The 26,218-nt window shown below is 48.1% G+C and overlaps 9 protein-coding genes and 1 non-coding gene across 10 annotated transcripts; 3 read left to right on the top strand and 7 right to left on the bottom strand.

The window, feature by feature from the left end:
- The first annotated feature begins 272 nt into the window (after positions 1–272).
- GGI43DRAFT_76021 (GPR1/FUN34/yaaH family-domain-containing protein) lies at positions 273–1,818 on the top strand. The gene is made up of 2 exons (XM_083210257.1): positions 273–772; positions 830–1,818. Exons 1-2 carry the CDS (start codon positions 465–467, stop codon positions 1,404–1,406), a joined length of 885 nt encoding a protein of 294 aa, XP_083059949.1. The 5' UTR covers positions 273–464; the 3' UTR covers positions 1,407–1,818.
- On the bottom strand, positions 1,801–2,922 carry GGI43DRAFT_407556 (uncharacterized protein). Its single transcript, XM_083206241.1, has 2 exons — positions 2,321–2,922; positions 1,801–2,229 (listed from the first exon to the last, which is right to left on the bottom strand). Exons 1-2 carry the CDS (start codon positions 2,523–2,525, stop codon positions 1,979–1,981), a joined length of 456 nt encoding a protein of 151 aa, XP_083059948.1. The 5' UTR covers positions 2,526–2,922; the 3' UTR covers positions 1,801–1,978.
- Positions 2,923–5,496, bottom strand: GGI43DRAFT_407554 (glutamyl-tRNA(Gln) amidotransferase subunit PET112). The gene has a single exon (XM_083206240.1). The coding sequence runs from the start codon at positions 4,992–4,994 to the stop codon at positions 3,132–3,134; it is 1,863 nt and encodes a 620-aa protein (XP_083059947.1). The 5' UTR covers positions 4,995–5,496; the 3' UTR covers positions 2,923–3,131.
- A 1,020-nt stretch (positions 5,497–6,516) lies between these two features.
- On the top strand, positions 6,517–8,244 carry GGI43DRAFT_423467 (uncharacterized protein; the record flags this gene model as incomplete). Its single annotated transcript, XM_083208244.1, has 3 exons — positions 6,517–7,021; positions 7,090–7,635; positions 7,694–8,244. The coding sequence occupies 3 exons, from the start codon at positions 6,517–6,519 to the stop codon at positions 8,242–8,244; spliced, it is 1,602 nt and encodes a 533-aa protein (XP_083059946.1).
- Positions 8,245–8,461: 217 nt separating this feature from the next.
- On the bottom strand, positions 8,462–8,562 carry GGI43DRAFT_t134. Its single transcript has one exon. It is a non-coding gene; the product is annotated as a tRNA-Ala (tRNA).
- A 2,563-nt stretch (positions 8,563–11,125) lies between these two features.
- GGI43DRAFT_75991 (uncharacterized protein) lies at positions 11,126–15,960 on the top strand. Its single transcript, XM_083210256.1, has 2 exons — positions 11,126–13,780; positions 13,844–15,960. Exons 1-2 carry the CDS (start codon positions 11,287–11,289, stop codon positions 15,811–15,813), a joined length of 4,464 nt encoding a protein of 1,487 aa, XP_083059945.1. The 5' UTR covers positions 11,126–11,286; the 3' UTR covers positions 15,814–15,960.
- Positions 15,961–16,353: 393 nt separating this feature from the next.
- GGI43DRAFT_428113 (glycoside hydrolase family 16 protein) lies at positions 16,354–17,796 on the bottom strand. The gene is made up of 3 exons (XM_083208910.1): positions 17,644–17,796; positions 17,273–17,583; positions 16,354–17,181 (listed from the first exon to the last, which is right to left on the bottom strand). Exons 1-3 carry the CDS (start codon positions 17,747–17,749, stop codon positions 16,426–16,428), a joined length of 1,173 nt encoding a protein of 390 aa, XP_083059944.1. The 5' UTR covers positions 17,750–17,796; the 3' UTR covers positions 16,354–16,425.
- Positions 17,797–18,620: 824 nt separating this feature from the next.
- On the bottom strand, positions 18,621–19,604 carry GGI43DRAFT_407549 (uncharacterized protein). Its single transcript, XM_083206239.1, has 4 exons — positions 19,444–19,604; positions 19,244–19,377; positions 19,014–19,170; positions 18,621–18,929 (listed from the first exon to the last, which is right to left on the bottom strand). Exons 1-4 carry the CDS (start codon positions 19,516–19,518, stop codon positions 18,672–18,674), a joined length of 624 nt encoding a protein of 207 aa, XP_083059943.1. The 5' UTR covers positions 19,519–19,604; the 3' UTR covers positions 18,621–18,671.
- A 356-nt stretch (positions 19,605–19,960) lies between these two features.
- On the bottom strand, positions 19,961–22,345 carry GGI43DRAFT_75905 (ankyrin repeat-containing domain protein). Its single transcript, XM_083210254.1, has one exon. It carries the CDS (start codon positions 22,222–22,224, stop codon positions 20,191–20,193), a length of 2,034 nt encoding a protein of 677 aa, XP_083059942.1. The 5' UTR covers positions 22,225–22,345; the 3' UTR covers positions 19,961–20,190.
- Positions 22,346–22,580: 235 nt separating this feature from the next.
- On the bottom strand, positions 22,581–26,183 carry GGI43DRAFT_75920 (hydantoinase/oxoprolinase family protein). The gene is made up of 2 exons (XM_083210255.1): positions 24,381–26,183; positions 22,581–24,318 (listed from the first exon to the last, which is right to left on the bottom strand). The coding sequence occupies exons 1-2, from the start codon at positions 25,938–25,940 to the stop codon at positions 22,873–22,875; spliced, it is 3,006 nt and encodes a 1,001-aa protein (XP_083059941.1). The 5' UTR covers positions 25,941–26,183; the 3' UTR covers positions 22,581–22,872.
- Positions 26,184–26,218: the final 35 nt, after the last annotated feature.

Below are 26,218 nucleotides of genomic sequence, written 5' to 3'. Positions count from 1 at the left end.
ATAACTTATAACCCAACGGAGTAATACAGTTGCATCCTAATCCATCCTCCGCATGGGGTTTGGTCCGTGATGGCTGCATCGGGTAGTCAATCCACTCTCTTCTTAGCTAGCCAACTTCTGCGACCTTGACACGTTTTTTACCCAAAGGGCGTCACGAGAGGGGAAGATACTCCATCGCAACTCCAATAAACATTCAAGCTATTCGGGGCAACGGAAATAGGTTAGAACCGACAAGCCGATAGGGGGAGGGGGGGAGCTCCAATGGAGCAGAAACAATGGATACGGCGCGAGGTATGTATATAAACAAGGCATACTTCGTGTTCAACTCAGGAACGCCTTCTCGTACTCTCTGCTCTTGCCTACCACACCTCCCAGTTGTTCCCATTAAATAGGCATTGTCCTACTACAGGTCTTTCAGTGAGAAACTACATTGTGAGCAAGACTAAAGGAGGCACTTATTCAGAATGTCTGGTTCTGCTGTCGGCTCAGACCCCGTTAACGGGGAATACCACAAAGAGACCGAGGCGCCGCCAACCAACGGGCGTCATGTTCCAGCTCAGGGCCCTCCTGCTGGGATGGCCCAGTATCCCAATTACCAATATACTCCGTTTGGCAACGCCCAAGACCCGAATCTTCAGGGGCGACCTCATCAGGCCATGATCTCCCAGGTCTACCAGCCTACTTTGGGCAAGATTGGTAACCCAGGACCTCTTGGCCTGATCGGCTTCGCTTTGACTACATTTGTTCTTGGGCTTTACCAATGCGGTGCTGGGTAAGCTTTTTATTGAAACGATCTCTTTCTATTAGGCATTGCTAACGCAGGAGAAAGTCTTCCCAATTCTAATCCTCTGGGTACTGTTGGTCCTGACCAAGCCGTCTTTGGCGTTGCCGTGTTCTTCGGAGGCATGGCCCAGTTTGTCGCTGGCGTCATGGAATTCGTACTTGGCAATACTTTCGGTTGTACCCTCCACTGCTCATACGGGGCTTTCTGGCTTGCCTTTGCCATGTTTCTCGTCCCTACGTTGGGCATTCAGGCCGCATATAATGGAGACCAGCGTGCCTTTAGCTTTGCTGTCGGCATTTTTCTCATTATATGGTGCTTCCTCACCATCATCTTCTTTGTTGCGGCGCTCAAGACCAACTTCACAATCTTGATGGTGCTTGGCTTGCTTGCACTTTCTTTCTTCTTCCTCAGCATCGCGCAGTTCGTCTCGACCGAGCATCTTACCGCGGCGGTCCGCTTGAACCGTGCTGGTGGTGCTTTCGCCGTCTTCTGCGCCATGTTTGCATTCTACGCTGGAGCTGCTGGTCTCATGCTCAAGGACACAACATTTGTCACTTTCCCACTCGGAGAGATTCCATATCCCTCAGTCAAAAGGGAGAAGGCGGCGAGGGCTCAGGTTTAATGCAAGAAACAACAATAATTCAAGACGACTGGTTCGCCTCAAAATATGCCATTGAGTTATGTCATTCACGGCATTATTCAGGCTACCTTTTATAATTTTACAAAAGTTGCAAGCGGATGATTCTCTGGAGAATCAGCAAAACACAAAACAGTGTTGTAATGTGGTGTATGCTGAATTGGAGATTAGTTGACTTTGTCTGCGGACTGATTATACCCTCGCTTTTGATACCCGTTTGCTTCGTTTCTGCTTTAATCATCGGGAATTTTCAGTGATGGTAATACCTAATGGCGGTGGGAGATATATTGGAAATGAAACGGGGGAAAAAATTGTTGATAACTGGCCAAGAACGAAAGGCTGTGTATATTCATTATACCCTGTGCATTTTGGCATTCTGTTCATATCATATGAAATATTTTAATTTAATTTTAATTTACAATGAGACAATCTCATAAGTCGCGCTTAATAATACAATGATAATGATTGCTTCCCATCTTCCATTCGCCATAATGATGGTGTTGTGTCATCGTGCAATCTCATACACACGTGCTTAGTTTCCATCGTTTTGTTACCCATTATTCAAACAAACCACTCTGCATCTCTTCCAAATTTTCCTTGGCTTTTCCCTTTGTCTCCGCAGCAGCTCCCTTTGCTTTGCCCTTCATCTCTTGGGCCTTGCCCGACATCTCTGAAACCTTGCCCGCAACGTGACCTTTCATCTCCTGTGCCTTGCCTCTGGCATGTGCCGCTTCGCCTTCTACCTGGCTAGCGACACCGCTGTTAGAAAGGTCCTCGGCTGTTTCTTTGACTTTATGTGATGCGGCGGCTATTTGTTACAAAAAGAGACAAATTGGTTAGTCCAAAAGTAATATGGATATAGCTGTGAAGTGGAGTTGGTAGTCAAAGGTATGACATACTGGCAATGTTGATTCCATCCACGAGCCTGTCGCTCACAACTCTGTCAATGTGCTTAAGCTCATCCTTTACAGTCTCGGTGGCGGTCTTCTGAGCAGCTAGTGAGGTGGTAAACGTCCGCGACGTTCGGACCGCAGCGATACGCGATACAGGTGTCGCAATTGCGGCAGTCCTGCTTATGTTGATGGTGCGAGTGAGAAAAGACATTTTGGTTGATGATGTTGGTATTTGAGGCTTTGTAAACAGTCGTCAATTCAATGGTAATTGATTGATTTAGAGAAAGAGGGGAAATGGTTTATAGCGAAGAGGAATGGGAAGAAAACTGTATTTTTAAAGTTGCCAGCAAAGCAACCCTTCGTATGTTTTGAATAGTCGAGGCACTGTGAAGATTGCTGTTGAAGCTTGGGGTGGCGGGACTGGTCGTGATGTCATTGCCACAACTGCCTCCACCTGAAGAGCAGCGCAATGATGACGCAGATGCGATGTCTTTTTTACAGTGGTTTTACCCCAACTGGATCGAGACCCCTCTGATGTAAGAGAGCTGTTAATTTCCCCGGTTTTGATCTTTGCTTGTTTTGTTTTTACGATTGGCTTTTTTGTGGGGGGTGGAATTGGCGATGGCTGTTTTGGCTGGAATCGAGTGCATCATTGACACGGGCACTTAGACTGGGAATTGTTTAAACAATAATAACCCTGTTTACTTGCGGAGCATAGAGCTTATCTAGGTCTAACAACGGTAATGATATTCCAGAAATTCTTTCATAATTGCTATGTAATAGTACATGTGTAATTTATTGAGAGGAGAGCCCCTTTTCATTGCCTGCCATGAAATCTTTCGATCCACAACCTCATCGAGCTCTCTGCCGTAGCGGGATCGATTCTTTCTGTGGGACCCAGACGCATCATCTTGCCGACTAGATACATAAGCTTGCCCAGAGGATACCTCTGTTCGTCAGCAAACTCCTCAAGTACCTTGTCCTCGCCCTCGGCAGCCGACTCAGCAAGAGCATTGTACTCTTCCTTGGAAATCTCTTTAAACCAGAGATCGTTGGTATTGATGGCTTCCATAATGCCTCCTTCAAGCTCCTTCAAGTATACCGCAATGAGCAGCTCCTTTGCCACCTTGCCAGTGATGTGCTTGCGGTAAAGGTGATAGAGAAGCTGCGACAAGTCCTCTTCTGGCACTTGGGCGCACTCTCCTAGCTGTGTAAAGGAAAGGTCCCCTGACGCTAGTGGCCCGGCTTTGTAAGTTGTCAGACGGCCGAGTTCGTGGAGAATCCAGTTAGCCGCCAGAGTCGAATATGAAGCGACGTCGGGAAGCTCCGCAAGATCTGCGTCAGCTCGCAGCTTACCCTCCAACAAAGCTAGGACGCGATAAAAGTATTGCACACGCGACCCGTTATCGAGTGTGATGAGAGAGAGAGCATCTTTGGGAGTGAGGCCGTAGTGCATAACCAGCTTGTCAAGCTCGGTATCCGGCAAAACAGCAAGCGACTGCTGCAGGCTTTGCACAAGGTCATTTCCGATCACAAGAGGTGGCAAATCAGGGTCGGGCATGTAACGATAATCAACCTCGCCTTCTTTACCACGCAGACGACGGGTTTCCTTGGATCCAATGGTCCAGCCACGTGTTTCGCCAGCAATAACATTGCCTGCTTCTAGTTCTCGAATCTGACGATCACGCTCGGCGATAATGGCATCTTCCACAGCCTTGATGGTGCTCAAATTCTTAATCTCGGTGCGAGTTCCGAGCTTTTTGCTTGGATCATCAGTCCTTCGAACAGATACGTTCACATCAGCTCTAAGACCGCCCGTCTCCATACCAGACACGCAAGAGTCCACAGTGTTCAGGAGAAGCTGGATTTTGCGCACAAACACAGCAGCCGTGCGCGGGTGATGCATCCCCGGCTCGGTGATTATCTCAATCAATGGTACACCAACACGATTAAAATCCAGCCAGTGGACACTCCCCGTCTGTGCAAGAGTCTTGGCCGTGTCCTGCTCGAGTTGGACCTGCTTGATTCCGACAGTGACACTCTCTCCATCCTCCGCAGAGATGCCATCACGGGCAAGTAGCGTGATGTGTCCCTTTTTAGCAAACGGTTCGTAGAATTGCGTAATCTGGTAGCCCGAGGGCTGGTCCCACCAAAAATAATGCTTCCTGTCAAACCGACTGACAGGCTGTACCTCGCAGTTGAGGGCCAGTGCTGCCCGAAGAGCCGGAATCAGTGTCTCCTTTTGAAACAAAGGCTGACTTCCTGGCATTGCAACGTCAAAAAGCGCCACGTGGCTGTTTGGTTCGTCATTGAACGAGGTCGTAGCTGGTGAAAATAGTTTGCGAGAGGTGTTCAGCTGGGCATGGATCTCAATACCGACAGTCAGCTCCCAGCCATCCACGGTCTGTGAATCGCCTTTGGACTTCTTTTTGCCTTGCTTTTTTGCCTGCTTTGCCTGCTCTTTCAGTTGCTTCCGTAAGGGTACATGAGTTGGCTGTGGTACTCCTGCTGCGGCTGGCTCAGGTTGTGTGTGTAAGTGCCGTAAAGCATAGGGGTGACGCAGTGATGACCAGATAGGTACTGTCCGTGAAGATAACCGTCGGCCATTAATACATCCTCGGTGTGATAAATGTCCCTCGAGCAGATATCTGCTGAGTTCACTGGCAGATCTGCGGCTCATTATGCCTTCAAGTCGGATAAGGATCCTGCGTTGAGGACAATATCAACTTTCTAAGGAGCTCTGGACAAGAGCGCACTATAACTAAAAGGTACGGCAAGCCGGTATCGTTAATTTCAAATGACAAACAAGTCAAAACGCCGCTCGAGTCATAAGCTACAGCTCAGCCTTGATATTTGCAGAGCCCGGTTGAGGTATCCTGTCGTCGCATAGCCAGCCAACCGGGACAATGATGCGAACCCGACGCACTTCGCCGAACCCAGGCGTGTCGCAATTGGCGTAGTTTGCTCTGTCCTTTGCTTTCGTGCAATGCCACGTTGGTCTCTTTTCCGAATCGGCACAATGTGCTGCGGCTGAAACTGAGCGTGGAAAGATGTCGCTCTATCAAAAACCATGATCAGGTGGAGCTCGTGCAATCGAATATGGCATGCAGCACTTTCGCGGCCCGCTAGAAAACCCGACAAGTCGGGAACCCACTTATAGCCTCAGCCAAGTCAATTCAATCACGTCTTAAGAGGATATGCTTGGCCTAAAAAAGCAGACTTTATCCTTTGATTTCTTTATCTATTGAATCTCATTACAAATGTGAGACCAAAAGGATGATGAAATGAAAAATATCAAATATCCCCTCTTCTAAGCCACTGACAACCTGTCACCCCGCTCATTAGCCAGCGAATCGTCACCGAGAGCCCGCAAGAGGTTCTGTTCCACAACGCCAGTGGTTTGCCTTATAAACTGAGCTTCTCTGCAGTAGAAGATGCAAGGATTCCCTCATGGATACCGATTTGCGTTGCGTCAGCCACAGAGGAGAAGCTGTTGGTCTCTCTCTAGGTTTTCTTCCAGGCCATGCGCCTTCTTGCCATACCACCCTGATTTGAGGCAGCCAATCCTGGGCCGAGCTGACACAAGTGTGCGAATATTGTACGCATGATCGGGACTAGCAGGGTCATTGATGTCTATTTTACAGAGCCTGGCCCCCAACTAAGGGAATATTTTTTTCTGATTCTTCTTTCGCGGTGTTGGTCACCATCGCCATACAAATCATGCCACAGCACAGTGATCTCATTAATGCCCTTTTCAATGCAGCTAGTAGACAAGTATTAGCTCTATAAGAGTACCATTTTAGCCGCCACTGTCTAATCCCGTTAGAGAGCAAAGGAGGAAATATTTGTTGATGATCTCGTTCTCGCAAGAGCTTCGTCTGTGTTCCCGCAATCCTCCGGACATCATCAGTGAGAACGGCTCGCAGGAACCGAGCATCGGCATAACGAACCCAGTTCTCGTTGCCCGGAAAGTAATTAGTCGCAATATGAATTTCCAAGAAGAACTAGCATCGATATGATTTTCTCAATTCGGTCTTTTTGAATCCCTCACAATACTTTAACATACAGTTTGCGGCTGGGAATTGAGCCATTCGCTTGATCTAGTTCCCCGCGCGATCGCAAAACGAATCGTCACAGCTTATAGCGACAACGAAATTATCAACCGTATAAGTGACTATATCACCAATCTCAAAAAAATTAGCATGTCTGAGGCAGAATCAAGGCCTCCGGATCCATCCAAGTCGGATAAAGGGAAAGGATTAGCTACGCACACTCGGCATGTCAGTATTGATGAGAATCTACACTCAGCTGCGCGTCAAAGAGCCTCCAGCTCACCCTTTACTGCATCGCCACTGCCAAGTAGGTGGCATTCATCGAATGCCGCCTCGAGATACCCACTGCCTGAAGAGAGGAACTCGTCAGAAAAAGTCTTTTCACATCAGTCTTCTCAGTCATTTTCATCAAGCAAAACAAATAATCAGCCATCGGCTACACCTGTAGAAATACCATCGTCATCATCGGCAAAGGTTAACAAGGAGGGAGAACCATTGAATACCCGTCTCGCAGAAGAAAACGAGACAGTTCATGCCAAAGAGAAACCAAGAATTGATCATCATAGACGCTTAAGCTCAAAAAGCCACGCCAGCCCTAGGCAGTCATCCAATCATTTGGATCATCTTGTGCAAAATCCTGAAAACTCATCTAGAAGTATGTTATATCGATGTTTTATATATATATATATATCTCATCTTGCAACTAACGCTGACGTTGTCCAGTAGTCCACCATCATCCATTCAACGGGAGACCGCCGATGCCCCCTGAAATGCCCAGTTTTAACCACATTAACACTCAAGGCCGACCACATCAATCTTTCCCAGAGAATTTTCCCAATGGGGGATATGGCCCTCAAAGTATTCCATTTCCTGTCCCCGATCCGCCACAGCCGGCATTTCTTCCATCGCCCATGCAGACCTCGTTTCCTCCACAGCTTCCGATGCCGAATTATCAAGTTCCTGGACTACCACTCAGCGGCTATGAACTCTTGGTAGCGAGATTAACGGGCAACATGTCGGGGAAAAGACTTGCACCTATATACCGACGGTTCGAAGCTCTCCATCACCGGCTACTACTACAGATGCAAGATGAGCTCATGGAGATGGAAGAACAGCTACGCAATCTTGATGCGGCAGATACACAGCTCAGAAAACACCATGGGGGGATACATCCTGCATCACGGCGACTAGAAAGCAATAGCACAGCGGAAACAATTTGGAGAAGGAAAGAAATTATGAAAAATATTGCGGAAAAATTATACCAATACAGTGTGTAATGCCATCGCTTGTGTAAATGAAATCTGAGTTACATCTAACGCCAAAATAGATCAAGTCATCACCTCATTCAACGCTACTTATGGCCTACCTGAACCAAACCTTCAAGAAGTTCTCGCCTATCAATCTTACCTCAGAGAGTTCAATCCCATAGTAGAGGGCGAATCACAATATCTAGACTTTTCAGGCGACCTTGTCAATCTAGGACGGCGCAAACGACGACGGAATAGCAATCCGCCAGATGATCCAGCTGGTTTGATATCTCAGTTTCCCGGCATACTTGGATTTTCTCCACCGCCTAGCAGTCAAATATCCAACGCCAGCAGTTCGATTCATCCCGCTGAGAGCACTACAAAGCTGGCTCTAAATCGTCTTGCTATAGCTCTGGCCGTAATCGTGCTTGCCCCAGTGATCAGCTTCGCCGTGATCCCAGGTTTCGTCGGCCGTATGACAGTCGTCTTTCTAGTGGGTCTCGGTAGTGCTGCTGCATTGTTTCAATCCGGCCTGCTCAATTCTGTGGCAGAGGATCGGAGCATGATGGATTGGCTGCTTTGTGTGGGAGTTTATGGAGCGGTAATGGCTATAATTGCAGGTGTTATTTAAGGAGAGGAAAACTGGATTTACTCTAGGATAATATTGGAGGTTGGGAATTGGAGACGAACATTCCAGATTATGCTGGTACTGAAAATGAGAGAAGTTTGTAGCAGCGGGAGATATAATTGATGACTGAATGAATCATAATAACCAACGCAGCAAAAATATATTTTGTTAGACATGCCAGCCTATAACATCGAGAACAAAAAAGCAAAAAATACAACTATGGACGAACGGGGAATCGAACCCCGGACCTTTCCCATGCGGTTATGCTACTCGAAAGTTGCATTATGCTAAGGGAAAATTATACCACTAAACCATCCGCCCATTTGCTGATAGAAGGCCTGAGCTAATTTAACTTGATGAAGTTTAGTCACCAAAAATTAGTGGGGCCAACTCTACCACTATCTCTAAACACTATCTCGCATTTCAGCTTCAATAATGAACCTGGCAACCCTAAGTAGCTACATCAGCGTGTATTAAGTATAGGAGTTCTTTTACAAATCTACTGGGTCAAAATATAACACTTCTTCTGGTTCTTATAGTCTTATTTCTTGTGATATGCACAAATATCTCATTCCACACAAGCGTACTGCGAAAACACCAAATCTTTTGGGAGTGGAGCGGCGGTGGGAAGGACATATAAAAGCAATTTTTCGTGATGCCATCCACATGCTTCAAGCCGCCTTCTACTGGTGTGTAGCCCACTCTCATAGCTACATCTGGGCTTTTTGGACTACCTGGATGTACAACAGCCATGAGATCCCGAAGCCCCATCTCGTCCCGGAAATATCGTAAAACCTCTTTAGCAGATTCAGTAGCGTAGCCCTTTCCTCGATATCTGGGCAGTAGAATCCAGCATTGGTCAGGGATGACACTTCTTTGGATCACATAGCTAGCACCAATACATTTCCCTTGCGGAGAGTTCGCTCCGAGTCGTACAAGCCAAATAGCGCCTTTGTTCGCTTTGCGACCTCCTAGAAACTTTGGCTGAATCCGGCCGTATGAGCGATAGAAATTGATGGATCCTTGTGCTCTTTTCATGGCGTCTTCGGGTAAGAGGTCCAAAATCTCCTCCACCATCGTTTTTAGCAAGTATATGAACTGTTGTTCGTCAGCCTCATTGGTGAGATCAGCCAATGTTAGAGTAAGCCTCTCAGTGTAGAGGATAGGCGGAAGCTGTAAAGCTTCTTCAGACATGCTTAGATTGAGTGGAAATAAATTTTAACTTGTGTGATTTTTTGAGGTGCTCAAAATAAGTACATCCTTCAAAGAGAGAGGACAATGGCAGTTTCAGCTCCTTAAAACTACAAGCTTACGTGGAGATGTCGTGATTGTCAGATTCTAGAGAGATCGTCGGTGCTAAGCACTACCTTGAGTACGATTAGACATAACCCTATCGCTAAAGTCGGGTAACAATCGGTGAATCGGCAATATATAGACGCAGCAGCGCATGTAAGATTATCACATCGTCTTGTTTTGCCGACTGACTGGTTAATGTTAGCTTCGTGCGTGTGTAATAAGTATGTAGCAGATTTTCAGATTTCATAGTGAGACGTGAAGACATGAAGATACTGTAGGGCAAAGGCTAAATTATGCCCAGACTAGGCACCTCGGATTACTTCTAGAAACAACAGTTCTGGGAAATCGTCCGGGCGCACAGAATAGTCTAGCCCAGTATTATCGGAGAGATTCGACCAGGTTCCTTTTTTCTTTGTTTAATTGCCATATGGCTCCCTGGTCCGGAGATGCTAGCCGTTTGCTACCGTTCTCAATAGTCTGGAGCTGGCCCATAAAATGATGACTTCAATCCTCGTTCTCGTACCACTACCTAGGACATGCCATGTTGTGCTCGAAGCGCCAAAGACATGCCTGTCTAAGCTTGTATGTTTTTGAAAATTAATTAGCCGGCTTCAATTAATCTGTGACAGTGCAAAGCGCTTTGCTATCCAATAAATGTCTTTACTCGGCGATATGCACACGTTTGCGCCTTTTTTCCAGGGTAGGCTGGGTGCTTAGACGAGGAGAGCTGCATCGTTAAATTGTCCCGCACACACTTTTTTAGTGATATGATCTTTAAATGATCCTAGCAGGCGCCTCGCTACCCTAGTGAGCAAGACCACACATTGAGAAAAAAGGGGTCGGCCAATGGTGGCCAAGGGAAATGAGGCATCCCAGCCTCACCGTAGCCGCCAATTAAGATCCATTTCTTCCAACGGCGCAGCTGTGCATTTCTTTCAATTTTCTTTTTTTTCCCCCCATTTTGTTGGTGCCCTGAAGCATGCTTGGCATGTACTACAAGCAACCGGCGCATGTGATATTCTCCTAGCCGCGCTTAGGTTCTCTACTAATGTATCCCACTGTAAGGCACAAACACTTGTCGCTAGAGTCGTAATGCTAGTTTAGTACATCGTGACAATTGACTGTCTGATTGCCTTCTGCTACCTTGTCTTGTTCTGGTCTTAGCCTGCACATCGAAATCCCTCGCTTGCCACTCTGGGGTTGCTGCAGACTGAGACACGTGCCGCCAGCCAACTGCAGCTGTCAGAAATGGTGGACCGCTGCATATCCAGTGTTTCAAGTGAGTGCCAACCACGCTGATGGTCCAAATTTACAGAGGGCAGATGCCCACTTGGACAAGCAGCTCAGTGGGCACGGGAGCCGTTGCAGCGCCTGGCCTGCAGCGCGGGTCCCTGTGCTCGTGGCACCCCTTGCTGGCTTTGATTGATTTTCTGGCGATGAAACACGATCCTCTCGCGTCTCGTCTCGTTACTCTCTCTTCTCCCTCCCCCCATCCCTCCCCGTGGCCGCTAGCAGTAGCAATATTACTACTACTGTACGAAGGAGCAGCAGTCCTGATGGGTTACGTGATCTGCTGGCCTCGCCTTCTCTCGCCCTCTCTCGGATCGCCTGTGCGACCACTTTAATTCATCAAACCCCTGGGCCGCGATTCATCCCCATCCCCCTGTCCACCCCAAAGTGACGGGGGCGGAGCAGATCCAGTGCGCCATCAAATAAACCGGCGTGCAAGAGCCCCCACAAATTCCAGCAATGCAGTCAAACGAGAGGCACCAGACGACTCTTCCTCACCGCAGGGCTCCAGTGCCCAAATTGAGCCTCGTCACGTCCCTTGCGTCGCGGCCTAGGAGCGAGGTTCCGCACACAACCACCACTAGCCTTCTGGCCAAGCCACTCATTTTATCGGATCCAAACGCCCAAAGGCCAGAGTTGTACTCGCAGCAGCTACGGGATCTGGCGAGCACGCCCCCGACGGTGACTGCCACGGCGACCCGCAACGTCAATGCTTCGTTTTTAGATGACCCGACGCCAATTGAACCCGAGATGGCCGACCAACACGCGTCCAGAGCGCTGCGGGACTCTCACGACCTCTCGCTGTCGCCCCGCAACATCACTCGGGATTCCCTTGTGAATAACATGCTCTTGTCCCTCGACCAGTTCTCGTTGGGACAGACTACTACTTCCAGTTCGGGCGGCTTATTCGGCGGCAAGGCGCTGACATACGACGATCCGAGACCCTGGGCCAACGATACTACCTTCTCACGCGGGAGGGGTGCCAACACTACCGGCAGACACCATTACTCCTACAGCTCGGAATACGACGACGACTCTACTCGCACCTCTGTCCAGCTCCCCAGAGCTGACGACCGAAACAGAAGCCGACGAAGAAGCAATAGCAGCTCAACCTTCCAGGCACCCTTTCCTACCATCAACAACAACAACAACAACAACAACAACAGCAACCCGAGAGACTATACGCAGCGAACGCATTCAGGGCCTGCGCCCCAAGATTACCATTCTCGACCTCGAGCCGGCACGAAGAACAGCACCAGTACCAGCGGGAGCATCGACGCGGGCTACCCCCAAAACATTGCCGGGCCTTCGAGCTCGGCCCGCGGTGGCTTCAGACGCTCAGCGAGCTTTGATTTCGGCCCTCCGCAGATGCAAACACAGCCATTGATGTCCCCGTTTCACCTTGAATTCCCGAACAATCCTGTTTCTGACGATTACGGCGCTGCACCAACACCCACAATTCCTGGAGGACCACGTCGTGTACCGTCTAACTTGGTTATCTCTCACTTAGCATCCCATCCAACCGAATATTCGAGCCTGGAACGCAGTCGCAGCCCGGTTCGTTCCATCAAAAGTTCTTCGGGACGCACCAAACGGCCAGTCAACAACCAGTCGGTAGTACCTGCCATGGCTCTAAGCGACTTTGATGCCGCTCCGGCACCCAGTGTCAGCTACGGGAAGTCTAAAGCAGAACAGCAGAGTGCTACCTCACAGTCTGCCGGGGCGCTTTCTCAGCCCAAGGAGCGTCCAGGTTTCTTCCGCCGTGTTTTCGGCGGGGCCAAGGCTACCACTGCTCCCGTAGAGACCAACCAAGTCAGCAGCCCAGCGCCTCCCCCTAAGGACATTCAACCAGCACCGCAGTCACAGCCTGTGTTGCAGAAGAAGCCGTCGTCGTTCTTCCGTCGACGCAAGAAGTCTATTGTTGATGAAGCTCCGCCACTACCAGGCGATGTTCCTCCACTTCCTCCCCTTTCTGCCGATTTCGATCGACCAGTTAGTCCTGCTAGCAGCCTGAGACAAATCATGAATCCATACTTGAAAGAGAGTGCTATGCCGGCAAATCCTCTGGGCGATATTACCAATAGAGCGGCGACTTCGGCGATTGAAGACGACGACGACGATGACAGACCAGAATTCCAGCGAGACTTCTCCCCTGATTATGAACCAAGTCCAAATGCAAAGATTAGAGCAGTCCAGAATTCTGATTCGGACCAAGAAAAATCATCTACCGACATGGCCAATCGCCCGAGCAACGGGCTTAAGCATAGGAACAACTCCTTTTTGGATCTCGACGGCGGCAGCGACAACGAAGACTCTCCTATTCAACAAAGAGTAACGAAATCATTGGCAGTTGATAAGGAGAATAAGAATAGGGATTCTACCGGCACTATCCGCGCGAAGAAATCACCATATATTGACGATCAAGAAAAGCCGAATGGCGGTCCTGTTCGTCCCACGGTCACGATCCCCGCGGACGCACACCGGTCGACATCCTTCGCTTCAGCATCGACTGATGATGGAGACTATAAAACCGCTCCGAGCACAAGCGGACCTCCAAGCGTTCGTATCGAGAGAACGAGCATGTCAAGTCCCAAGGGGCTGGGAACTCTCGACTTGCTTAAAAACCGAGATTTGGACGAACCCGAGTTCGTCATTGGCGAACCAACCGAGGACGACCAACAAAAGGCGCAGCAGATATACGACGGAGTTGAAGACTTTATCCCCAAAGAGAAGGCTGCTTCTTGGATGGGTGAAGAGGGCCCCATTCGTCAGCGGACTCTAAAGGCGTACATTGAGCTGTACGACTTTACAGACCTGAGCATCCTTAGTGCGCTGCGGAGAGTGTGTGGCCGTTTAATTTTGCGTGGCGAGACACAGCAAGTTGATCGTATTCTGGTGGCATTTTCCAAGCGGTGGTGCGATTGCAATCCCAACCATGGCTTCAAGGCGACTGGTAAGTCTTTCATTCAAACCGCGAAGCGCCCATTTCAAATATCATCGTTCTAATGTTTCTTAGATGTCATCCACACTATTTGCTATTCAATTATGCTACTTAACACCGATCTGCACATGGCCGACATAGAACAGAAGATGACACGCAGCCAATTTGTGAAGAATACTTCGGCAACAATCACCCAGGCTGTTGAGGAGTCTGTTCCTGATGCTTTCGATCGCCCCAGCATTTTACCTGACAGGGGTTCCGCGCTTCACGACGGAGTGCGGCCGTCAATTGACCCTCAGGATAAGAGATCTTTCCGAAACTCATTCCGCCCTCAGCCTCGCACCGAAGCTCAAGGAGACGCCAACGATGAATGCGGACCACTGGTCAAGACATCCTTCTATGGTCCGATGAAGGCCTGGGAAGAGCAAATAGAGATTGTTCTGAAGAGCATCTATAACTCAATCCGAGACGACAAACTGCCACTGTTTGGGGCGGAACCAGAAAGGCACCTCAATACCATGCCATCACAAAGCAGTCTTTCTGTTATGGGTATGCTGAAGAGGAGCCCCAGTGTTCTCAGCAAGGCGCCCTCTGAGAGCCAAATGTCAACGCGTGGCCGACTTGCTGACAACAGCCGCAATCCTGGCTCGCGATGGGCCTCGAAAAGTCGATCACGACCGGGGCTTGGACGCAATGGATTCAATTCGAGCCGCACAAGCTTCGACGACGCAAGCTCGCTGTGGAGCCCAGCAATGTCATCAGCGACTTGGAGCCGCTATTCTCGGACTGCAGGCTCCATGTCCCAAGATTCATTTGGTTCAGCAATGCCACGAGGTGATTATCAGCAATCTATTGGGTTTGCAAATGCTCTCAGCCAAGCCATCGTACGCGACGAAGATGCAAATGGTAATGATAGCATGTCCCTTATGAGCGCCGAGGTGCCTGCTTCTCAACTGCTGGACGATGAGTCACTGGAACTGGCTGGTCCTCCATGGATGAAAGAAGGCAGAGTGATGCATAAGCACCACTTGGAAGGTGTAGGCAAGAGGGCGAAAGAACGAAACTGGACTGAAGTATTTGCCGTCATCCAAAGGGGCCAGATGAGTCTCTTTTCGTTTAATGCGCCTAAATCAACACGGCAAAAGAGCCGCACAAGGAATGCAGAAAAGGTCGTAGTTGGCGGTGGTAACTGGCAAGATAATGCAGTCAGCTTGGGCACGTTTAACTTGCGATTGACCCTCGCATCGGCACTCCCGTCTCCTGGTTACTCACGATCGAGGCCGTATGTGTGGGCGCTGAGCTTGCCCACTGGTGCTGTTCACCTTTTCCAAGTCGGAACTCCTGAGATTATTAAGGAGTTTGTAAATACCGCCAACTACTGGAGTTCCCGTTTGAGCACACATCCCCTGATCGGTGGCATAAGCAACATCGAATACGGGTGGAGTGATGCGATTATTAATAACTCACTCGTTGGCGCTATCAACGACACTGCTTCTATACTGAGTGGCGGCCGAAACTCACGTCCAGGCAGCCGTGCCACGCATGGTCGCCAATCCAGTGTTCAAAGTGTTACTCTACCTGCATCTAGCATGGACCATGGATCTGGAGCGTTGACCCAAGGTGGCGGACGCGGTAAACTTCCCGGGGATCGTATCACTATTGCCGAGTGGGCACCGCCAACCCAAAGCATGCGGCCAAGCAACTTATCCGAGCCAGAGCAGCTAGAGGCATTATCCGCATATGTGAAGAGCATTGAGGATGATTTACAAAACCACAACCAGCTTCGTAGCCCTATGCTACTTGCTTTTACGCCTAGGGGCAGTAATGCAAACAAGGCCATGGCAAACTGGGAGCGCAAGAGCGCATATTTACTGAGGGAGATTGTGAAATTTAAAACGTTTGTGGATACTCTTCAGCAATCAGAAAGCAGAAGAAAGGAGATTCATAAGGAGCGAGATTTGGCTCGACGGGCGGCAAGAGGTGAGCTTAACGACGGCGATATGGATGTCAGCGACGACGAAGGCGATGAGACATTGCGTCCTTAAAACTTCGCTATACGAGTGCTAACAAATCATATAAATTGCTTTTGTCTGCCTATTATACTTGGACAGAGGGAGAAAGAAAGGGGAGAGAGACTATGAGCTACGTTGATGGGTTGGAATTTCTATTCCCTTCCTTCCCGTCAACCTTTTTCTGTTTCTGTGTTTTTAATTGTTTTTTGGCCATTGCCATTTTTGATACCTCCTATCTGGGGACTTTTCTTCTTCTTTTCTACTCAAAATAGTCTCGTTGATTAATAGTGAAGAGGGGGGCATATATTGTACTATTAGTTTCCATTTCACTTCATTGTGTTGGTATTTTCAAGAATCCGTTGAGAAAGCGTTAGGAATGTTGGAAGCATAAGCGAGCATTTGTTTATGAAAATAACAAGAGCAACGACAACTGTGATTACAGCGGTCATGTATTTGCATTTAGAGATACCTGCGCGCCTGAGCATTTGTGTGCCTAAATGAAAGACAGAACGAAGGTGTGCTAAGCTATTATCATTACAGATGTGACGTGAGATCCTTTCTTATTATCCTAATTATCATTTGCCATTACCTGTAAAACAAGATTCAAGTTATCTGCCCCATTTTCTCTCCCCTTCCCTTTCGGCTTCAAATGGTAAGAAGCCAAAGTAAGGAAATAACGGCACCAAGTGGCGAAGATAGTCTTCCACTGGGTAATGCAGCACTGTCACTGTCATCGCCACTGCCTTCAGACTGGGTTGGACTTTGCTCGCTCGTTTGAGACGACCCACCAGAGGAATTCGTAGCAGTAGATGAAGATGAAGGTTGCGAGTTTCCGCCTCCGTTGGTTTCCGAAGGCTGAGAGCCGATTGACGAAGAGGGCAGAGGAGGCGGATAGGCACCGGGAGTCGTTCTTTTGACACACCCCTTGACTTGGATGTTTTGCCAGCCGTTTGTGCGCTCGTTGTACAAGTACTCGATCTCTGCACCCTTCTGGGTCTCATTGCAGCCGCCAGAGTAGTCCTCCAGCTCGAGCGTCTTAAAATACGCCCTATAGGGGATCTTATCGGCATCACGGCCGCTCCAGTCTGGCAAACCACCGGCCCAGACGATAGTGCCCGGGTCGCTGCCGTTGCTGACGGACCAGATGCCGAGCTTGACTTGCATTGGAGTTTGGGGCCACTTGTAGGCGGGGATTATATTGTCGCTAATGCGCCAGGTCTTGCGGACGACGTTGTCGATGGAGAAGCTGATGTATGTCGGGGTCCAGTCGATGCCGTATGTGTGGAGGGAGGCGAAGGAGGATGTGTCGAGGCGGTAGGTTGTGTTGTAGGTGTTGAAGAGGGGCTGGCCGTCGAAGAAGTAGTTTGTCTGGGCTTGGTTTTCGAAGGCGCCGAGGAGTTCCTGTTTTGCGTCATCAATCGTCAGTGTATTATGAAATAGCGTGTAGAAAATAGAAATAGAGGTCGGGCGATTGGAGTGAAAGAAGTCTCACCCAGTCGATTTCGTCTCCAGAATCAGATTTGAGGACGATGGCGGTGATAAGGCCGGGGCCTTTGGCGGCCTGGACTTCAACACGGACTTTACCGAAGAGTAAATATTGGTTGCTGGTTAGAGCGGGCGCCTGACCGTCTTGCCAGATGGTAAAAGCAGCACCTTTGCCATCGGTGTTGTTTAAGCTCAGTTGGCGTTTGTCTTGAGAAGTAGAAGAGTCGACAGCCCAGAAGGAGGTGAACTGGTCGCCCCAGGTTGATTTGGTGAAGTCAAAGGTGATTTTGCTGGCGAATGCAGGATCAGGTGGGCAGTCTGTATTATGTATTATTTCAATGTTCAAGATATTGTATTTCTATAAAGGATGTAATTTACGAGCGTCTTTCTTGAGAGGATCGCAGTGAGATAGATCCTTGAGGCTGGCCAGCACGGGAGCACCCAGATATGCAGATAAGAGGCTGAGAATGAATCGACGGAGCATGTTTGAGGCTGATGGTGAAAGACTAAAATTACTGCGGTTTTTGGGATTTTAGTAGGTAAGATGAATGATAGACGATAGTTGGCAAGAGATGAAAAAGTGGAAGATCAGTCCGTATAGTAGCGTATTAAAGAGTCACATATTGGACTTTCATGCGAGTATGTGCAAGCCTCTTTTTTATTTTTGACTTAGCTTCTCGGTGATATCTATTGGAATACCTGGCACAGCATATTTGGTGAGATGAAGTACAGGACAGGAGAAAAAAGGAAAAAGAACCGGATGGTGACCGAAGATATAAGGCGATACGGAAGAAGTTCTTATCAGTAGCATAAATTTACTATACCATGGCGAAGATTACACCAATGTTACAAACACCTCGCGCCTTATTATGTACGCGAGTAAGTGAATTAGTATAATGTATTTCTATTTGAGGGCTTGGTCGCATGGACAATGTTATGACGAGATGTGAACATGGCGCTGCCTATTGACGTTATTTGTTACTGGGTATGCATAAAACACGACTATTCTCAAGAATAATATTCTTAAATATAGATAAAAGCTACACAATGTACTGTTTCGGAAATGTCTGACAGGTGACATCAAACAACCGGCGGCTTCCCCTTGAGACAGGCAAATGTAACCAGACACTCTCATTGCCTCTCGGCTGCGGAGCGAACGGATGGGCTCCCACGCGATGAGCTGTGTCCCGTCTTGTGAGGTGTCGTTCCTCAGATTGATTATAGTCTTGCTTTGAGCACCTGCAAGAAAAAAAAAAGGACACATCGCTATGCTTTTGCTTTTGTGGGAATACGTGTTGCATGGTTACGAAATATGGTCACAATAGTAGGAGACACAAACAGGAAAGCAGCGAAAACAATAAGAGAATGGTTCATAATTAAATAAAATAAGAGCATATATATATATATTATTTTCCACACTCATCCAGCATACTACTCAGCGTTGTTTTCTCGGTACCCGAAATCGTCAGCGCGTAAAAGCTCTTGACCTCGATCCAGGACTTTGCGTAGGTACACCAAAAGCTCTTCAGGGGAGGCTTCCACTTGTCGGGGCTCTTGTCGCCCTTGGAGCGATTCGAACTTGCAGAGACGGCCCAGAGCTGGGGACGGATGATGTCGTTGGCGAATTCTTGACGCCTGGCTCTGGTCCAGCTCGAAGCACCAGACTGTTGATTTTGTGTATAAGTGATATAGTACTGGGGTATAGAAAGAGAAAAGAAGAGATGGACAATAATAAACAGAAGACTCACAATCCATGCATTCTTTAGAGGAACCATATGGTCAATGTCAACTTTGGATGCATTTGTAATCACTGCATTGTCATAAGGGCTGATCCATTCGCCAGACTGAGCCACACAAGCACTGTTGACTACGACGCCCTCACCATCACGCTTCAACACAAATTCACTGTTGTCATTTTTATCAGCTATTGATGTTATACTCGCAGTGTTTCCGTGCTATGTTCACAATGTGGACATACCGAGCATCGCAGGTATCGATTATATTGACCCAATGGGGAAAATAGGTACGGTTATAATCGCCGCCAGCGCCGGGGACGGCGACTATGAGGCTAGCGAGGAGATCTCTAGCGTCATCATCTGAGGGAATACCGGGCTATTGTTATATTAGCGAAGCTCTAGTTTTGTAGTATAAAATTGATTGGGCTGGGTTGCCACATACTGGCTCGGGCATAGGAGCCGGAGCAGCCCAGGCCGCAATGGCAGCGGTGAGAGCAATCGTGATGGATAGCTTCATGCTGGCTAAAATGCGTGATGCAAAATTATTATACGGAGGATTATAGCTGCCCCCAAATTTATCTTATTTTTTTTTTTTTTTTTTTTTTTTTTAGAATAAACTTATATTGATGTGATGCGACGAGCAGCTCCAAAGATGTGTAGAAGCAGGGAGAAATAGGCCTGACTTTATATTCCTCTCGACACCTCCTTCTCCCCCTGCCTCATCCACTTATACCCTACTTATCTGGCTGCTGTCTACCCACGTGCTGCTATATACTAATACAAATGCATTTCGAACATGCATGATAGGTCTCGGCGCTATCTTTGGCTCCTCACATAATACGCCTCGGCGTTGTGCGACTCCCCAGAAATAAGCTGCATGAAATATTATCGGCTACGAATTACTCTTAGTAAATGCTAGTGGTCAGTTATCATACACGCCTGACAGATAGACTCAGATAGATGAGATGATAGTATTATTGAAAAGCGAATTGCGCCAGATCTGCTATATGCCGAGGTAATCTAAATCTCTGTTTCATTTAACCTTCAAACCCTAGCTAAGCCTCTTGGCCCAATCAGTAGACCGAAATATGCATACTTTTTAGCTCATCACCACCAAAGAGGGGAAACCCAAAAGACGCAGATCCAATATCAACCTTCCGGAAGTGGAAATTCCCACTAATAAGAGAAACTACATTTCAATAAGTTCCTTATATTTCTGCTCATATTGGCCCTCAGAGATAGTCTTGGCTGCGTACTTTTCCCGCCAAAGCCGCCCGCCTTTCTCAATATCATGCAGGAGGAGCCTCAAAGGGTCGCAACTCTTGTCACCTTGCATGCGCATGTACATGAGCTTGTCCAAGGCCGTCCTGCCACTTCTATCCGTAGCCTCGACAGACGCATTTAATATGAGAACGTCTTTTGCATCAGAAACTGCTTGGGGGGCTTTGTACTTCGGGAACCTCTCTAGCCTATTAACGATCAAATGTAAAAAGCTATTCCCATCAGTGTGGATGTAGCTGCCGTCAAAGTTCTCAAATTGTAAGGCAATGTAGAACCGCTTGTTGAGGCTATCATCTCGGAGGAGGGCCTCTGCAGCAATCTCTTGAGGGACAGTACTGTGTGGAAAGTGGCTTTGCAACAGATACCAAATCTTGTCCTCGCCGTTAAGACAAACCCTATACGCAAAATCGATACAATCTTGAGTAATATGCTTGCTATACGCGAGCATATTGAATGCGGGTTTTATGTTGCGGAGGCTGCGGTCGCTCGCCCAGGTCTTGAAAATGGGATTGATCTCTTCAGGAGCGAGTTTAGCATCTAGTTCCAAAAGCATTTTGAAGAATGACAAAGGTTCGCGGTCAAACTTGACGATACAAGTTCCCAGAATAGAGCTTCCAGAAGCAAAACGAGCATTGATATTAGCTTTCCTCTCGACAACAAGCCTCTTAAAGAGATCTAGGAGTTTATCGGTTTTTTTTTTATCGCACTTGCGGCCTTTCTCGCAAATAACGCGACAAAGAGCACCGAGCGCCGTATTTCCTTGGTTAGATTGTTCATTGATGTCCGCTCCGCGGTCAAGTAGGAGGTTAATAATTGACGATATCTCATCAATTGCACTAGCCCCAAGGGATTGCAGGGCTTCGGCTAAGCCTGTAACGGCGCAAGTCAATGGCGTCGGGTACACTCTGGCATCAGGATGCTTGCCGACATTGCTGGACTCGATTAGGTAGTGGATGAGTTCCATGTATTCTTTTCGTTTCTCCTTTGTCCGTCCTCTGTAGAAACCTTTGATAGCATGTATCAACGGAGTATTTCCTAGCTCGCTTACTCCTTCAATGTCACCACCGTTTCCAATTATATCTCTAATCAAGTCGACGTCTCCACGGCGCAGTGCCATAGACAAAGGCGCCTCTCCTCTTAGAACGGGCACGTTAATGAGGCCGGAGAATCTCTTGAAATATGACAGGCCGGTAGCATCTGTGTGCTCTCGGTTCTTCTGAGATGCGATTATGTGTAGGATATTGATGTTGCCCGGCTCAGGGGCAGAGCCTATTATGCTGGAGTCGGCGACGGCAAGTATAGGAGAAGCGCCATATCTCAGCAGTGCTTGGATGATTTTTTCATGTCCTAAGACAAATGGGACTAATAAGGGACTCCAAAGGGTGAAACGAGAAGAAAGAGCTATCGACTGGCTTATGTTTTCCATTCTCATATCGAATTCCCCGTGATCTAGAGACTGCTCTAAATTGTAAAGGAATCCCTTTCCGAGAGCTTCGGGATCAGCCCCGTGTTTCAAGAGCTTCTTGACGACGCCTAGTTTGCCGCTGGCAGCAGCCAGATGAAGAGGGGTGGCATGGAAGGGGCGAGGCGCTCTTGGGCTATATATTTCGTTTGGGTTGCCGCCATATTCAATAGCCAGGTCCAAGACCGCCATAATGTTCTCATCGGGAACCTCAGCGGAGTCACCCGACGCTGCCCAAAATATAGCGCGTGGATGCTCGTCTTGGCTATCTCTTGTGTACAGAATCGGAGTGATTGAGTCGTGAAGCAACGTAGAAGTTTGAGCCAAGCGCCCAAGGTCACCAACAGATAGATGTTGAATAACTTTGAGCTTGAGTTCGTTGGGAAGACGAGTAATAGGGTCCTTTGGCTTGGGGTGGATATACAGAGAAAAATATCCATTGGCAGCAGAAATAGCTGCAAAATTCTGTGAAGAAGCCATTGTGATGGTCTGAGTACAGAGAGTGGATGTTGAAGAAAGGAAGAAGTAAGAGAATCGGGAGCAGTTGCGAAAGGTGCAATAAAAGGAGGTTGGCGGTCAGTCAACTTTGATTGTGTCAGGCAGAAAGATGGACAAGTGGAAGCTCCCGGCTGAGGAGGAATTAATCACCTGATATAATAATGAGTTACTGTTGGGAAGAAAGAAGTAGAAAAGATGGGCTATTTTGCAAAATTTGGGATATATGGGCGCTGGCAGTAAGTCAAACTTGAATCCAATAAGGGATATGAGAGATGGATGGAAGCTCTTATTTGAAGAGGGATTGATCACCTGGTATAATAACTTAAGTGTCGTTGGTTGCGGTAAAAGAGAGAAAAGGGTAAAAGAGGTGGGAGATTTTGCAAAAGGTGCAATAGATGAGCGTTGGCGGTGAGTCAAACTTGAGCCTGGTAGGAAAAAAGATGGATGCGTGGAAGTACTTGATGAGAAGGTATTAATCACCTGGCATCAACTGGCAAGAATATGACATTAAGGGGGTTGTCATCCAACACTCTAACTTGTTTTGACAGCTGTCGCTGAAAGAGAGAGTGGCAGAATATCGTTGATATATGTACTGAATACGTGAGATAGATAGAGTATTTTCTTAATATCTTAAGCGATGCCATCAAATTCGTCAATAACACTCTGTGGCTTGACAAATGTTCCTAGAGGAGCAAACTTCAAGTGATCGATCCCAAAACCTGCAGGACCACCAATCTCTATTCCTCGTGGACTCCCTGTCCATTTGTCGCTTGCAGCGAGCCCTAATACGACTACCAGCAGCCCATATCTATATTCAGGGGTACCGATAGCTTCGCCGTTCTGTGCATCGATGACGGTGATCAAGTCGGGTACGATGGCCAAAACATCTTCTTGCTGTTCTTCTTTTCCGTCGTTTCGTACCCTGAGAGCTGCAATGTTTTCGTTTTTGAAGGGAATTTTTATGGTGCCTTGAAAGGAGGCTGGGTTAATTCCATCTTGCTGCAGGCCATCATTGCCCTGCCTTACATCAACTCCTTCGATAAAGCATTCGCCATACACGTATCCCCCCCTGAGTGTCCTCTCAACACCCACAATCTTGCCCTTCCAGAGCACTCTACCGACCCCTTTGCCACCACACTCCTCAATAATGGACTCGGCCACGTTATCTACTCTGTTCTCTTTACGCGCACGAGCAACACCACGCCCGATTCTCCAGGCCTGTGATATAGTGTGCTCTACAACCCATCGCTTTGTCTCTGCTCCAGTTACCGGGGATTCGGCACATCCCGTATGAGACCCCATTTGAGTGAGAGCTGCTCGCAAAATGCGTTCAACAGCAAGATCAGACGTTGCTTTCGGCATGACAACAACATTACCATTTCCATCGGACATGGCGATGGGTGACCAGACAGGGGATCGTTCGTTGAAAACAATAGGCGTCGTCTGCCACTTTGTTGGATACGCACGCCCCATCCAATCTCCGTCGACAGCTGGCAGGTTCATGTTCGTGCTGGCTCCTAATATCATCGCTTGGAGCCCATTTCCGCCACCAATCTCGATGGAAATCATATGAGTGGCGGGCTGGGAACATATTTTAAAGATCTCCTCTTGGGCCTCTAACAACTCATCGGCGGGAAGCTTCTCGATACCAACTGTTGGGCTACCTACTCCACCTCCACAGCCAATTTGATCATCATCGGCAAGATCGTGAGGATTCACAACTCTCACAACCGCTCCTTTACGGAGCTCTTGTTTCAAGCGCACCAGATGAGAATAGGGGGATCCTCCACCACCGGTACCAAGGATGTAACAGCCCGTCGCGATCCAATCAGCATCCGTTTCTGATATGTACCAAACGCGGTTTTTGATAGTCGGTCTGTAGCTGAGGATGTCGATTTCTTGATCTTGCTGCTCTTTGGATGACATTTCCGGCCGCTTTGACAATTTCTCATATTGGGTCATGTCATCGATGCTTTCTTCTTCGTTATCCTCTTCAAGGACTGTGCTGATTTGAGTTTTGCCAAGGTCAAAATCGCCAGCAGCGCGAACGATGAATCTCGTTTTATGAGCAATATACTGTACAAAGCACATCATTAGTAATTATGGCCTGTTCCAAGACTCCATATTGCGACTCTCACCTGAAGCGGTAGAGTTTCCTTCTCGACTACCTCCACAGACGTGGGTGATGCTCCGGCAGATATCGTCTTTACAATCGCCTCCTTACTGACTTCTTCCAGCAGCTGTGCGGTGGTCTTTGACTCTGTAGACTTGACTGTATCTACAACTGCGCTGACTCTCGCCATGGCTGCCCCGATTGCGTTTGCGACCTGTGCCCACTCTGGCTTGAGCACTCGACTTGCACCTTTGAGCTGGTTTGGTGACAGGATAGCTCCACCGCCGACAAGTAAAACTGGGATATTTTCGGGAGATGTTTTCATCTTATCAATGGCCTTCTCAATCTTGTTCTTGATTGTGCTCCTGAAAAGCTCAAGTTGCTCGCTGGTAAGCAAATCCTTCACAAGATTTGCATCACCTATCTTTAAATCGGGATTCGTTTGCACTATGCAATCTGTAGTGGTGGTGATGGTGCCACCGAAGACAACAGACTCTTGTTGGAGCTTGTGGCCAACGCTATCCGGACCAACGGTCAAACCATTGTCCTTTCTGACGATAGAACCTCCTCCAAGTCCAATACTCTTGATATCTGGACAGGAAAAGTTCATTCTTATGCCAGCAAGATCACTGTAAGCCGCTTGCTGTCGGGGGAATCCGTTAGCATGAAGTAGACCAACATCTGTCGTCGTGCCTCCAATGTCAACGACCATGACTGCTTCAGATACTTGACCTTGAGCAAGGAATGCTGCCCCTCTCATACTATTCGTTGGGCCGCTCGAAAAAGTCCTAATGGGCAGCCTCGCTGCCATCTCTCCTGACAAGACAGTTCCGTCATTTTGGGTGATGAATACGGGACAATGCAAACCCAGACGCTTAATTGGTGCTTGGAAAGACTTGATGGTCTTTCTGGCGAAAGAAAGGATGGACGCATTCAGGATGGCCGCGTTTTCGCGCTCCAAGAATCCTAGATTGGCAATTTCTTTGGAACAAAGAACATCATAGCCGGGCAAATTTGCCTCGATAATGGCCGCAGCTCGTTCTTCCTGTCTTTCTACAGTGTCTATCGGGCTGAAAACCCCGTTGACGACAATGCTCTTGATGCCCTTTTCGCGAATAATATCGCATTGCTGTTTAATCTCTCGCTCATCAATGTCCGAAATGAGATTGCCGTCTACTTCCAAGCCGCCTTTTAGAAGTGCATAATGTCCTAGGATCATCTGTCTCATGTCCTCTGGCCAATCCACACAAGGAGGAGCATGTTTTGAGAAAGGCCCGCAGAGTCGGATAACAGCTACAGTAGATAGCCGAGCAGCGTCTCTCTCAACAACAGCATTAACAAAGTGAGTTGTTCCAATAGTCACGCTCTCAATTTCGGATGGATGGATAGTAGCGGATTCGAACATGGCAGTGATGGCATCATTGATACCGACGCTAGGATTTGTGGTCGTGGGGGATTTGTGCCATGCCAGGATTCCTTTACCTGGAGACGATGCTTGGAGGGGATCTAAAATGACACCGTCTGTGTTTGTACCGCCAACATCGACTCCTATGCGGAGATGTCTGGGCGAGTCTGTGGATGACATCTTAATACAGGGGATTTGGCTGCTATATCAAGAAAGAAATTTGGAGTTAGAACACGCATTAATAGATGCATATATGTAAGTGCTAAGAGGCACTCAAAGGTGTTGTTTATCTGAAGATCAGATAAGATGGAAGTTGCCAGTAATACGTCCAATCGGACTCCCGGCAGCGGAGATGGCGGGGTATAGCACTGCATGTGGGCTGTTAAATGGAGCTTTATGAGAGAGATTTCTAGAGTTGGCACGGCTGGTGTAGCAGAGTCATGAGACATTCAATGCTG

Source organism: Trichoderma evansii, assembly GCF_050947405.1.
Source record: "Trichoderma evansii strain SZMC 28006 chromosome Unknown GGI43scaffold_12, whole genome shotgun sequence".
NCBI classification, from domain to species: domain Eukaryota; kingdom Fungi; phylum Ascomycota; class Sordariomycetes; order Hypocreales; family Hypocreaceae; genus Trichoderma; species Trichoderma evansii.
Note: the sequence above shows the minus strand (reverse complement) of the source record. Positions and strands in the feature narration are given on the sequence as shown.